The sequence below is a fragment of the Alexandromys fortis genome, unplaced genomic scaffold (genome assembly GCF_014885135.2).
Source record: "Alexandromys fortis isolate MF-2015 unplaced genomic scaffold, M_Fortis_MF-2015_v1.1 scaffold_98, whole genome shotgun sequence".
NCBI lineage: Eukaryota > Metazoa > Chordata > Mammalia > Rodentia > Cricetidae > Alexandromys > Alexandromys fortis.
Genome location: NW_026068002.1, coordinates 1,874,970 through 1,889,776, shown reverse-complemented (window position 1 = coordinate 1,889,776; position 14,807 = coordinate 1,874,970). Strand labels below are relative to the sequence as shown.

Genomic DNA, 14,807 nt, shown 5'->3' with positions numbered 1-14,807 from the left:
GTCCGGCTCTCTTTGTGTTTTGATGCTCAATTAGTCTCTGATGTTTATATTCTCTTATGGTTTTCCCCACAGACACATACACGTGCACATATAAAGGTTTTAAATGTGAATTTTATGTGCAGTATTTAAATGTAATAATGTACATCAGATTTAGTAAACGAAGTGTGCTCCATTCTGATGTCTTCACCCAATCTCTTTCTCTATTCTAGGAGTGTCAAGAGTTTATAATGCTCCTCCCTCCCTCCCTCCCTCCCTCCCTCCCTCCCTCCCTCCCTCCCTCCCTTCCTTCCTTTACACAACTCATTTATAAGAAGTTTATTCTAATGTAATTACGTATGTTAATTAATAATCTCCACTGAAATTACACTCACAACCTTTTCCTCCCTGTCTTTAGATATCAGAATCAGTGGAAATCTGCCTTTTGGAGCTAATAGGATTCTAGGTTACTGCTGGACCCTAAATTTAACCTATAAGCACCACCTGCCCAAAAAACAGATAAATTCCTGAATTCTGGGAGTTGTCATTCTTATAAAATAACAACAAAACCATATGGGAAAGTATGGTGGCCTATGAGTTCTGTCCATACAAGCCCTGACAACCTGTGTCTCAGGGCACTTAGCTGGGAAGTCCCCAGTAGTGGTCCTGACCAAGTCCCATCTTGGTAGGCATATAATCTTTTAATTAAATAGCTTGCTTTAACTTGTCAAAATGGTAGAATTGGTTTTTCTCCAGTGAATCTCAGGATTAACAGCTACAATTCTTTGATTTATAGTAACAAGATTTAAAGTTCGGTTGCCTTTCTCTTTGATGAAAAGGGGGAAGAGAAATACAGAGCTGTAGTCACCAACCATATGGGGCAACTTCTTCTGCATTTTTACAAGATTATTAGGCGTTCATACCCAAGTTACATCTTTAAACTGAACGGTTAAGGAAACTGGAGAACAGAGGCAGAACAAACCATCAGGCATGGGAGGACTTAGGAAGCCATTGGGACTTGTTACCTGGAATGTTCGCCGATCGTATGGGGAGGCACAGAGGAATGAAGTGCTCATGTTGACAAACTTCTTGAAGAAAATCAAACTTATACTGGCATAAAGTCTGAAACAGAGGCAAACAGAATGGCTATTGTTTGCATATCAAGAATGTTCATAAACATAAGCGAAAAAGGTGTGTGCTTCAATTGGACCCTTACAAAGAAAAAATAGATAGTTTTCTATGACCACCAAGTAGTTCTTTGGTGGGGAGGAGGCTGCTTTCTCAGAAGTGCTTCTTGTGGCTACGCTCCTGATCTTGGTACACTGCTCAAGGCCACCTCAGGAAAGGAGACCAATTGTATCCCACATTCAGTTTCTATGAGAGAAAACCCCAACTCACGCATTTAGCTTATTTTATTTTTTTTTTGTTGTTGTGAATGCAACTTTTATTTACACGCTGTATCTAGAAGCAGATACATACATTTTTATACATTTGGTTTCCAAAAAATATGCAAGAAATTACTATAATTTGACTACAAACCAAAACGCATATTAAATCAATGGACTTTGGATAGTTCATTCTGGGGTGTTCTCAGTACAGATGGTACACACCTGATTTGAAACGTAAAAAGTGTAAACTACAGCAATCTGGACTGCAGGTATTAATATTATAGCTCATCAACTATGAGACTTCTTTACCCGATGTGAATACATACTGTTAGGAAATTCTAAGACCTCCTCATTCTCTCTCGTTGGAGAATTTGGATCACTTTTCAAAAGAAGTACATGCACAGCACATCCATACAAAGTACGTGATGTACATACAAAGTACAATGAATGTAATATGTATGTACATGCAAAGTGCATACATACAAAGTACAAAGTGTCCTTTGAAATCCAGCACAATGAAATCCAGAAATTGTTAGGAAATCCTTTGGAAATATAACCCTGGGACATCTAAAATAAACATGTATTAATAATACATTATCTAATAAAGTTAGATCAAGAGAATATAAACAACTTAAATATCCATAACAGTCAATGAGACTATCATAGTCATAAGAAGCCTGTCAACAAAGGAAAGTCCCAAACCACATAGTATAGAGCTTATTCTATGACTTGCTAGGCCAGTGTGTCAGCTAGATACACACAGAGACCCCTCAGTTAGTTATTGTGCTGGACTTGGCAAACCTTTCCTTCCGTCCCTGGTTGGGCCTTACCTTGAACTCCCCAGAGGAGAACATGCTGATGTAACTGTTCACCATCTTAAACACAAATCCCCGGTCCATGAACGTAAAGCAGCGCTGAGAAGACAAAATTCCAAAGTCAAATCTTTTTGCTTGAGAGATCTTAGAAAAGATGATTATATATTGAAGCAGAGTAATATTTAATTAAGCGTGCCATGTGTCTTTTAAAAAAATCTATAAAGGACGTCAGGACACCCATCTGCATTTAACAACTAATTAAACTTCCACAGATAGTATAAACACCTGAAATTCTAAATGCGCACCTACTGGCTGTTTAAAATATTGCTTGGAATTTTGCAGAGAGATCTTTTAGACTTTCTCTTTCATATAGAAAGTTGTCTGCTTTGTAATTGTTTGATTACATTTTATTATGATTTTTAGTACATTGATTCTGGAGTTGTTTGGGTGGAGACCATCTGCTATCCACCCTGGGCGGGATGGAAAGTGGTAAAGGGACTAGCAGTCTTCATTCTTGTTCCTTCAACAGGAACTGTTCTCTATTTCATCCAGGGAAGCACACATTTGAAGAAAAGAGAAGATCCTGCCATTTCAATCAGGGAACTGTTTGTATCTTGCTTAGTCTGCTGTCAGATTTTCCCAATCTAGCCAGGAAGATCTTAGGTCAAATTTACAATAGGCACATTGATGATTATGGAATATTTCCTTCATTCAGCATTGGGCAAAGCAGCTGTTTTTGCCAGTCCCCTTTTCACTCTGGACTCTGATCCTTCAGCTTGGTGTTAGGAACTGGCTTAAGGTGAGCAGTAAAAAGATTGTGCGGGAACATTCTTTTATTCCCCAAGTACAGGTTATCTAGCCAAACAGATTAGATAGGAAGACATTCCCTTGTAGAAATAGGCTTAGCTACCCCCTTTTTTTGTTTAGAATATTTTAAAACACATTTATTAAGATCTCATGTCCACTTCCTCATATATCAAACATTTTCAAATGGATTTCAAAAGCTAGTTGAAATAAAACAAGGGTCAGTCAGATGAAGAGGCAGGACAAGGACGTTGAAGAGGAAAAGCAACTCTTGACTTGACTATGTTACCATAGTGTCAAGGAGCACTTGACCAGGGGTGTGCCAGAAAGAGCTGAGACCCATTTTGTTAGGAAAAGAAAAAGAATAAAGAGAAAAAGAGAAAGCAGAAGAGCTGTACAGGTTCCTGTGATGCGGATCCACGCGAGATTCATCTGCTTTAAGGAGAGAACAATAAAAACACACCAGATTTTGGCACAACATTGTAAAAATGGTCTGTGTCATGACGGAGGTTGAGGGAGGATACCTGGAAACACAGAGCATGTTTATACCCTCGTGGTGCTTCCAGAGAATCTGTTCTCTTGCTGCTTGGAAAAGAAGTAGTAAAATTACGGCATTATAAACTTCCCACCATTAGATTCCAATGACTCATAGTATTTATGGCTTAGATCAGGAATGCCGCACCCCACCCCAAGCTCAGGTTTTGAGCACTCAGTCCTCAGGATGTCTTGTTATTTTGAAGGCTGTGGACCTGAGGTTTGGCTAGTGGGAGCTGCTAGAGGTAAAACTCTGAAAGTTCTACCCCCACCTTCCTTCTCTTTCCTTGTGTCATGTGAACAAGCTGTCACCCACTTCTGACACCAGAGCACAGTAATTCTACTTTGTCTTCCCTAGGAAGACGGACTGTGACACTCTGAATCCAGGAGTCAACAAATCGCTCCTTAAATTGCTTCTGTCAAGTATTTTATGACAGCTAGGAGGATTATTTTACTATTGACCACCGATGACGACTTATACAACCAACGGTGGGAAACATGGCTGTTATTAACAGATTGCAGGCAGGAGTACAGAGATTTATAATGCAATGCCAAGAGGGCAATGCTGGGTGAGAGAGCTCAGGGCTCCTCAGTTCCTGGAACTGGACCAAATCAAGACTTTCAATTTTACATTTTCCAAGTCTGGTTTTCTTTCCTTTTCTTTGTCTCTGCTAATAATCATCCCCAAAGAATATCTTCTCTTCTGTGTCAATAAATTCCATTAAATTAGAAGTATGTGTGCATGATGGACATTTGTGATACAAAACAATGTTTCCATTCACAGACTGTGTGTGTGTGTGTGTGTGTGTGTGTGTGAAGATCATCCTGGATTTATTGTTGCTGCTATTATTAGCTATATGTGTGTATTGTCAAACTATGCTTTCTCACCATTACCATTTGCTTTTTCATCTTGGACATTTTCCATTGCCTCCACAGGAGGTTATTCATAGACAGCAATAGCCTTTGTAAAAACACACTACAAATGAATAGCTGTCTTTCTGAACAAGCACCAAGCATCTAAGCCAAGAGGAGTATATATGGAGTCTTCTACCTCTCTTAGAAAATTGCTTAGTCATCTTTTTTCTTTTGGTTTAGGGAAGAATATTACAGATGTTTTCTTGGCACGGACGGCGGCGGGCGGAACCGACGCACGGCGGGCGACGCAGCTGGCGCGGGCCGGACCGGCAGGTACTGACACAGTGGCAGGCAATGCCGGCGGCAGGGACCAGCGCAACACTGAGAGCAGATCGCCCCAGGACAATTAAATCAAAGAGGTAGGCCTTTGGTTGGCGAGGTCCCTGGCAAACAGGGAACCTGGTTCTTTTCCTGAAGACCCTTCTGAGGGGTGAGAGGGATCTTGGCCCCTGGCAGAAGCCAGGAAACAGAACGAGGGCATTTTGCAAGAGGAGCCTCTGGCCAGCAGGGAAACCTGATCTGGTTTTAAAAGACCAATTAGAGAGCAACAATAGGAGGAGATGGGCAGGCGCCAAGGCAAAAATTCACCCAATAATCTGAAAAACAACATGAAAGCACCAGAACCCAATGATCTTACAACAGAAGGTCTTGAGTACCCTAACACACAGAAGAAGTGGAAAAAATCGACTTTATGAAAGCAATAGAGTCCCTTAAACAATATGTAACAAACACCTTTATAGAAATGGATGAGAAGTATAACAAAAAGTTTGAAGAATTGAGTAAATACGTACATGAGACCCACAAACAGGTTCAAGAATTGAAAACTGAAATGGAAGCAAGGAAGAAAATACAGATGTTTTCTTAAATGTATTTTGCATTCAAGTTGGACTGTATATAAATTTGTTCATCAAATTTTCTATTCTGTCTAGGGTTTCCAGTATGCTACCAGCATAGTGGAACATTTTATTCTCATGGGCCTTAAAGTGTAGTAGAAAATGAAGTCCCTTTTAATACAGACCATCCTTTTCTTCTCCTTGAAAGGAAAAATTTTTAAGGGAGAGAAGTAGTTGAGTATAGGTGCAGTGAAAGTAGAGATGGGAAATTGGGGGCAGAAGGATGTAAGGAGATAGCAGTTTGATGGGACTGGGGACATCAGAGGCCAGAGGAAAGTTTAACCAGAATGAAGTGTGCATGAAGAAGCTTTCTTGGAAACCTGTGATTTTGCAACCCAAGTAAAAAATATAAGAGGAGGTAAGAGAGCACATGTGATATGAAAGATTGAGGGAGGAATTCTGGGAGCTAAAGGTTTAAGTGAGGATGGGGGCAGTGGGGTGAAGGGAAAGAGGGTTGTGGGTGGGTTGATTGAAGGTAAGGGGGTCTGAAAAAGCCTTAGGAATTACTGCTCGTTTGTGAACTAATTAGATTATAATTTGAAATAATTAAAAACAGCTTCATACTCAAATCGATCATTTTTCTATGAATAACTCAACATTTTCAACAGGCTAAAGAAAGCCAGAGGCCACATAAGAAGAGTCACACTTCAAGAGTGACTCTTTGGTGTTGTTATCTCATCAGCGACTGATCTAAAATGTCACGTCACAGACAGAAATTCTCAAGAGATGACATCACTACTCCTTTCCACATCTCCTCTTGCTGTTTAAAATCATTTAGGAGCACCATGACCTGATAACATTTGCACATTTTAATCCAACCTTTATTTTTCTTTAACGATGAAAATGAAAACAGATGTCAAGAGGCGAAATGTGGAAGTGGAAGTGTTCATCTCGCTGTGCGAGACTTCATCATAAACAGAGATAAGCTAATGGCATCCAGCATGCCTTGCAACCACAGTCAAGGGGACCTGGACAGAGCTGGGGTCTCACAGAACTGTACCTTAAGGAATCTGGCGACGCTATGGTTCGCCCGTTTTGTTTCCTCTGGGGCTTCCTTGTATTTCCAAATCACGTGGTCACACAGGCCCATCACCAGATTGTCTAGTTCACTTTGGTAAGGCTCTGAGAATCTTTGAGCTCTGGGAAGCTAAGGAAAGAATGTCACATTCATCATGGGTTATGTGACTTACCAAGCCGGGACAAGCAAACTGAAAGACTTACCTTATTTTATAGAAAGGCAAATCAAAGCAGCTCTTGGACAACTTGAAAGCAGTAAGCAGTAATAAAACTTAAAAGTCTTTTAAGTTTCAAGATCATAATTCTACTGTTTTTATTAAATGTTCCATTCAAGCTTGACTGGTAAATTTATACTGTTTCATTAAAAACTATTAATCTCAAATACTCAAGCAACATGTGCAAGGCAAAATGTGAATAATTTTATACACTCATATATTCATTCCCTTCTCTTGCCTCCCAAGAAATTGCTATTAAACATTAAATAAAACATATTAATTTTAAAGTGAGTATTATTTCAAAATAATTTTTAGTCAGACAACTCCATTTATCTCAATTTAGAATAATTTAAAAAAATACAGGAATCTTCTCAAAAAAATTATGAGTACTCAGCTTTAAAAGAGACATCTATAGCAAGGCTCTCTCCCCATCCAAGCTAACATCACAAAAGAGAGGGTGGAAAGAATTTAAACCATGGGAGATTGGGAAAGGTGTTGTGAAATGTTGTCTTAAAATATGACATTGCTACGGCTACTGTGGTCACACAATGGGCATAGAAACCTGTACAAGGTTAGACCCTTCAGATTTCAGTCATGGAGACAGGAAGTGCCCACAATGCCCTAAGGAGAGAACGACTGTTAGTGGATGCTACAGAAGGGATGTAACTTTGTCTGATATTGTAGCCTATGAAAGACTAGATGAGAAGAAAAAGGGGAAAGTAAGGGAAATAAGAGAGGGTAATGGGAGTGGTGAATATCATCACAATATATCATATATATGTATGGAGTTGTCAAAATGTAAAGAAATATGATGCTAATGAATATCCAGGGGCTGTCTCAGTTGGTAAATTGCCTGCTTTGGAAGTGGAAGGAACTGTAAAGGCTGGGCATGGTTGCTTGCTTCTTCAACCCTATCACAGGGGGTTCTTGGAGCTCACCGACCAGAAGGTGTAGCCAAAAACTGAGCTCCAGCTCTAGAGAGAAACCATCTCAAGAAAATACGTTGAAGACTGATTGATGTCAAGTTCTGGCCTCTACATGAACTCACACACATGTATTCCTGCACGCACACACACACACACACACACACACACACACACACGCACTCACACACTACTACATGTACATTGTACACATACAAAAACAAAAATGTAAAAACATGATAAATAAGAAAATAACTGGGTGGGAATAGTGACTGGTCTGTAACAGTTTCAGACATGGATTTTAGTGAGGCCTAAATCTATGTCTCCAGAATTACCACAGATAAGAAATATCAAAAGCCATATAAATAAAAAATTAAAAAAAAATCTGGGTCCTTCTGGCACTAAACAGAAGAGTCTGCGTGTGAAATTATATAGTATTTAATACAATTTTATGTCATGTTAGGATGTCAGAACAAAAGGCGAGAGTTTGAGGTAGCTGGGCTGTCTTTTGGGGTTTATATAGGACTTTCCTATATGGTCGATAGACTCACTCATCTCTATAAGTTGGCTTTACCAATTAATGCTACTGCGTTTGGAGTTAGAGCGAATTATGTAATTTTCAGCTGCAAGCACCCAGCCTTCCATGAGAGTTGTTATTACAGGGGTTGTTTTAAATAGAGACTTAATAATGGAACTTTGGAGCTGACATTTCTTTCTGTAATGCCACTTGTATTTTGGGAGCCTCATCATTATTCTTTGTATGCATTTAAAATTTATTGTGGAAGTCATACAAATTGATGAAAGACACCCAACCTAATAAATCACATTTATCATTTTCATTCTTCTTCATATATCTTGGGCAATAAGGATAAATAATTTACCATTGCAAAAGCAGCATTCATTTATTTATTTATTGCGTTTGTATCTGCGGGGAGTTTTGTGCTTAGACAGGTATATTAATCTCAGGTGTCTTCTGGGGCCATCCTCCTCGTCTTGTGGAACACTATCTCTCATTAGTGCCTGATGCTTGCTATTTACTATGCTTATTGGCCAATGAGTCCTGGGAATCCCTGCCTCCACTTTCTAACACTAGAATTACAAATTCATGCCACCACACCTGGCCTTATGTATGGGTGCTAGGACTCAAACCTGTGTCCTTGAGTTTTTGCAGAAAGCACTTTGCTGACCTGGCTATCCCCCGGCTCAACAAACAATTGTTAAGTAAGTGAAACACTTTTGTAGGTTCCTCTTTGGGCGTTCTTAATTTCTAAGACTCATGCCATATACCAGAGCTTATATTTTCTCCTTGGAGACATGTACAAATGCCGTAGATTTTGGTCTTCTATTTCTTCCTCCCTCTGTAAGGCTTCTGTTAAAATTCTACTTGGGTTCTGCTCCTACTCTTAACCCAAAGGCATGTGGTATGGTAAATACACAAGGAACATTTTCAACCATTCCCTGGATGAATATCAGGACAGCCTGAGGTGAGGGGTAACAGAGAAAGGGAGTGGAGCTCAGAGGCAGAGAGAGAGAGAGAGAGAGAGAGAGAGAGAGAGAGAGAGAGAGAGAGAGAGAGAGAGAGAGAGACAGAACCTCAGAATCAGTCTGTGCCTGAGAGCTGTCTCTNATATCAGGACAGCCTGAGGTGAGGGGTAACAGAGAGAGGGAGGGGGGGTGAGAGAGAGAGAGAGAGAGAGAGAGAGAGAGAGAGAGAGAGAGAGAGAGAGAGAGAGAGAGAGAGAGAAACCCAGAACCTCAGAATCAGTCTGTGCCTGAGAGCTGTCTCTTCGCTTCTTATGTTCCTCTCCAGGGCTGCGATTAAAGGCTTGCACTACTACCGACTGGTTTCTATGGTAAACTAGTGTGGTTACTGGGATCAAAGGTGTGTGTTACCAACTGCCTGGTCTGTAAGGCTGACCAGTGGGGCTGTTTTACTCTCTGATCTTCAGGCAAGCTTTTTTTTTTTTATTAAAATACAAAGAAGTTAGGACCAGAGAACTTCAAGATGAGGATGTTTGTATCTTTAAGTAGGCACAATCCTGTCTCTGACCAGAGTTAACTTCTACATACAATACATATGAATTAAGAGGAAGTTAAATTAGAGGAAAGCTTCCAAAAACTCTACTGAGTAACTTATATACAGTAGTGATTCTATCTATTTTTTTTCTCCCAAAGGTCTTATGGACATTTACCAAGGCTTTGGATGCTGGAAAGAGGGGACTTTCACACACTTGAAGAACTACTGGACACAGGATCTACATGATATTCTATCGATCCAAATCACTCTCATGTCTATCATGCTAAGAGTACAGACTTGTAGGGACTGAAGAGGGAATCTTGACCAAAGCTCTTGATAGCATTTAGATGTGGTGGTGGGTGTCAAGGAACCACTACAAAGTCATTTACCTGGTCCCAAATGTGGCAATCATGTAGAAGGAACTGACATTTAGTTAACACTGAACATGGAGCTCTTTCTTTGGAGCTGTCCTTGTGAGGATGCCAGAGGGAGCTCTGCCTATTCTCCACAGGAAGGCAAGTCAGGACAGTGTCCTTGATCTGCCATGCTCACCACAAGCAATACTGTTCAGATGCTATTCCTGGTAGTAGTGGTGGCAGTGGTAGGTGGCGGTGGACGCTAGAGCTCCTCTCTTGGCTCTATCCAAACGGGGGCTGACAGCGGTGTGTGAGAACTCAAGGCATTCCCTTGTGTGCTCACAGGTGTGTCCTCATTCCCCGACTGTGATTGTGATCACAGATCACGTGGAGTGTGACCTTGACAGTGACTTTGGCTGCTGAAAAGTGAGGTTGACAGATATTCAAACCACTGTGAAGGAGGGCCAGGGTCACACTCTCTGGTGGGTCACCAAGACCTTCCCCGCTATTAGTTAAGAGGACTTGGAATGGGTTGTAGAGGGAGTTTAACTAGGCTGCTGAGGAGACTGGCCGCTGTGATGGGACCTGAAGCTAATTCCACCAACCCCTCCTCTTCTAAGAGAGGCCTATGGGGGCGGTTGAGCAGCAGATTCATGAGTATGTGCAATGTGTCATGATAACTGTGGACCGCAGAAGTCCAGATATTTCTTTAACTAATGGAAACCATGTAAAAAGCTGCCGTATCATGATATGGGAACTCTTTCAGCTAATTGCCTTTAAGATACTGGCCCACTTTGGGCATGGTCTCATGTACTATTTATGCAAACAAAAAGCATGTGCAAGTCTCTTGGCTTCTGGATTCAGTTCCAGTTCCCAATGTATGCAGTTCGCTACCCTTTCTGTGAGTTTATCCCCAAACAGATAAACCTTTGTTATACTCCATTCCTGGCTAGTGTGGAAATTTTTCATACTGCAACAATATCGCAACCCCAATCAATCACTCATGGCTTCTTCCATTCAATGATGGAGCTGGCCGAGGCTTGCCAGCAGGACCTGTGCAGTTCCCAATTCCCTCAGTGAGCATCCTCTGCTTCCAGATGATGCACTGGCCAGGGCGAACGCTTCATCAGTGCCAGGCTCATTTTAACCAACCCCCTTACTTGTTCATTTTCTCTCATCGGAGCCAGAGCTGCCTACCTCTTTTTCCATTTGTTCTTTAGAATTACCTCTCCCCAATAGACCCTTGCATTTGTAATTTTGTCTTGGCATCTGCTTCCAAATGGGCCTTTATTAACATGTGTGATCTTTTCTTGTACTTAAAAAGCAATTAACCTAAATTGCTAAGGTTTTACATAGCCAATAAAAGTGGAACTAATGAGAGTGTGTTCATTAGTGTAACTGTTGCATGATATTACATTGCTATATTACCTATGATCTTACCTGAATTTTATTTGTATCAGTCAAGTGCTGTGCCATTGATTTTAGAATAATTGCAAAAAAGAACCAAGAATGCTATAAGAGAAAAAGACAATAAAAGATTTATTAATCTATGTAAAAATAATGGTAATTATGACCTTTATAATACAATATTCCTATTTTTTTTACCTTAAAGTAAATGAGTAAGTTAAATGGACCAGGGCTGTAATACATTCTCTGTACCCTTAGGATGACTTTTGTCAAAGTTACAATTGCCATAGCTCACATCATATATTTCAAATATATCATATTTATGATATATTTAATAATATCAAAAATTGAAGCTAAAAGATGGACAGTTCACTTGAGATGACTTTCTGTGCATTTCTTCATGAAAGATTTCTTCATGAGATATTATGTTTGCTTCACTTAGGTTAACAAAACTAAAATAAAGCTCTTGTGGCAGGCTCACCATCAGGCTCTCAATTTTGTGCTAATTTTCTATGTGTTAACCATTTTCCCACTGATACTTACACACTGAAGGTGTATTTCCTTTATTCTACCACTGAACTCCCCATAAAATTTGCTGTTTCCTTCCCCCCTAGACTGCCTTTTTAAATTAACAAAGGTTGCTTAGCGCCTCATGAGGGAGAGTCATTAGCATGGGGTCGGATCAGATCACCGCATCTCATATTCAGCCATCATGAACCTCGTTGCTGTACTGTCAGAGGGCATTTGGATCACATCCAATTTTTGGCTGGTTCAGTGCTGGGGTAATTAGCACTTTGTCGATCATCACCTTAAGCTCAAGGGACTGGCTTAGGTGAAGGGTAGGAGGGCTGATGTCCATTCTAAAAAAGCAGATGTGGCTTAATGAAGGGATCACTTCACCGAAGAAATCACAGTGTCTGCTTGACAGTGAAGGTGAAAGCCACACTATTAGGAATGTTTAAGGAATCCAAGGCATGCTGCAACCACCTCCATCTCCAATCCTGTCCCAAATGCACTTTTAGTCATTATACCAAATGCTCTGTCATTTGCTTCCATTTTCAGCAGACTCTCCACACCCATGTGGTCCATAGGCTTGGCAGAGTGTTCACAGCTTCTCTAACTTCAGTTAACCCCTCCCATCCTTGTCCACAGTGGTGTTCTCGGACTCAGAATCGTGTTACAGCCTTACCGAACAGGTAAGGCCTTTCCTGGCCTGCAATGCTCTACTCTAAAATCCCCATGGCCCTTCTCAAGTGTCTCCTCTCTCAGGTCACTTGCCTACCCTAGTAGAGGTGCAAGTCTCCCTTTTTGTCCTCTGTGTGCTCATTCCTTTAAACTGTTCCATGCTTTCTTTTCCCATTCGACTTGCCAGAAACATCTAATTTTGTTTAAATCATATCAACAGCTCATTTCTCACCAATAAGCTTCCAAAGGCATGGAATTTAGCCACTGTTCTAATGCATCCCAAGAGCCTAGGAGTCTGACTGCTTCAGGGTAGGCACCTGAAAGATACCAACTGAGTAAATATAATAAATTTACTCAGAAGGCTGCTTAAAAAAAACTACTTGGTTTGTCAGAATTAGATTTTTGTGAACTTATGTTGATGGCGTATGATGCCTTTCTAGATATTTGCAATCAGTTGAATCCAATCACATGAATCTGTTAAGTCACAATAGACAAAAAATTGCATCTAAATTCAGGGTTCCAACGTTGAATTATAGGTTTTTCATGGTGTTTCTTCATGTTCCCACAACGTTTCAACTTGAGACCAAAAACTTGCTGTCATTCACCCTCTATTGTCAATATGCCATTACAATCCCTTCTGAAGTATTTTTTCCTACTGTAAAGCCGTCCAAACTTTGTGCTATACTTACTGTTTGTGAATATTTCAGATAGTTTTTAAGAGTAATTTATTCTGTCTTTAGATCAAAGCAGTAAACTCAGGTGCAACCTGCTCCTCTCTGTTTCTTGATATAGAAGACCCCTCTTTTACTAGATAATTTATTATAATTCAGTTTTGATATGAAATGTATGTTAGAAATTAGAAGGAAAATGACTTGTGGATATCAGTGGGTCTTGTAACCTTCTTCTAATCATAGAGTTTTGTATCTGCTAGCAACTTATATACTATTATGAAGTACTATATACTACTCATGTACTATTATGAAGTAATATATAATACTTACATACTATTATGAAGTAATATATAATACATACTATTATGAAGTAATATATTATATCTATGTACTATTATAAAGAATATTACCTTTAGGACATGCTTGACTATTGTCGAATCATTTGACTTTAAAAGATCACTCAAATTTTTCACCAGTTCCTCATGTATTGTTCTCTCTTTGTAGGATCTGGTCTTGAATACAAACTGAAGAAGACCCAGAAAAATGAACAAAGTTAATTACTCTTAAAAGGCTTTGAAGATTATCCTACACAAATCACTCATCTCTCATATTCAACTGCTTGTATCATCTTTAGTCATGGAGTCGGTGGAGGCCTGATGATAAGAGTAGGGGCCACTGGCTTCTATTTGGGGTCTTTGCAGAAGTAGGGCCTTGCTCACCTAAGCTCCCCTTGGCACTCTTTCTGTAGAAATCAAGAGAAAGGGCCAGAGAGCCATTGAGCAGGGTCAAGGAATCATGGAGGGCTTGAACCCACCTACTTAGGACACACTCCCCTTCTTCCTTCCACTGTCAACGGGTGGCATGGTAGCAATTCTTCATCCTGAAAGGGTAGAGCACCCACTCAAATAGCCAAGTGGGGAAGCGGGTGCCTTCCAGAAGTGAGGATGTGAATCCCCACAAGCCCAAGTTTTATCATCCTATGCTACACACAACTGTCAAGAGGTTGGTAAACATCAGCCATCAGTAAGAAAACTAATGATGCTTACTTTCCTTTCTTCCAAGAACTTTCTTGGTGATAATTTGTTTATTTCTTCATATATTTTAAGAACATCAACACACATATGAATACACATATTTCAAAAACACTAAATGTTTCATATTGAACTATAGTAGCTTATTTATGAGTCAGGTTTGCCTCAAAAAAAGGGTATTGCTTTCATGATATTCACAATTTAGAAGAGACTACAACTTAGAGGGAAGGCAGGCAAGATAACAGTACATTTCCTTTTGGATCTCTAAGGCTTTCCTTGGATGTTGAAGCCCATCAGAACCATGGTAGGCCCTGAGGTTTGAAGCTCATCTCAAAGGCAAGACAAAAATCTGATGGACTCATAAGGGTAATTAGTTTCCCCCAAGCACTGAGCTTCCTATGAAGACAAACTCACCACCTACTGTTGAATCCTATGCAGTTATTTAGCCTGAAGGGTATTTAATTTTCACTAGCCCTGGACTATTGTAACATTGCAAACCGGATTCTTAGAACTGTCAGGGCTCTGAGCCCCTGTGAAGCATAGCATTGAATTAGATTGGCTTAGACACACATCTTTGAAAAAGATATGGTGGATGTGTTCAGTTTTGATACTATAGATGGAGTGAGTTAGCAGCACTTGGTACCACTGAACTTGAAATGG

The 14,807-nt window shown here is 40.1% G+C and overlaps 1 protein-coding gene across 14 annotated transcripts in view; it reads right to left on the bottom strand.

The window, feature by feature from the left end:
- The window catches only part of Dock10 (dedicator of cytokinesis 10), a 251,970-nt gene that overhangs the window by 44,250 nt on the left and 192,913 nt on the right, over positions 1-14,807 (bottom strand). For all 14 annotated transcript variants that reach the window (XM_050161078.1, XM_050161085.1, XM_050161079.1 and 11 more), the window contains exons 26-30: positions 13,527-13,640; positions 11,294-11,365; positions 6,326-6,472; positions 2,195-2,278; positions 1,002-1,098 (exon numbers count right to left, since the gene is read on the bottom strand). In XM_050161078.1, coding sequence (XP_050017035.1) covers positions 1,002-1,098; positions 2,195-2,278; positions 6,326-6,472; positions 11,294-11,365; positions 13,527-13,640 — 514 coding nt within the window. The remainder of the gene's footprint in view (positions 1-1,001; positions 1,099-2,194; positions 2,279-6,325; positions 6,473-11,293; positions 11,366-13,526; positions 13,641-14,807) is intronic.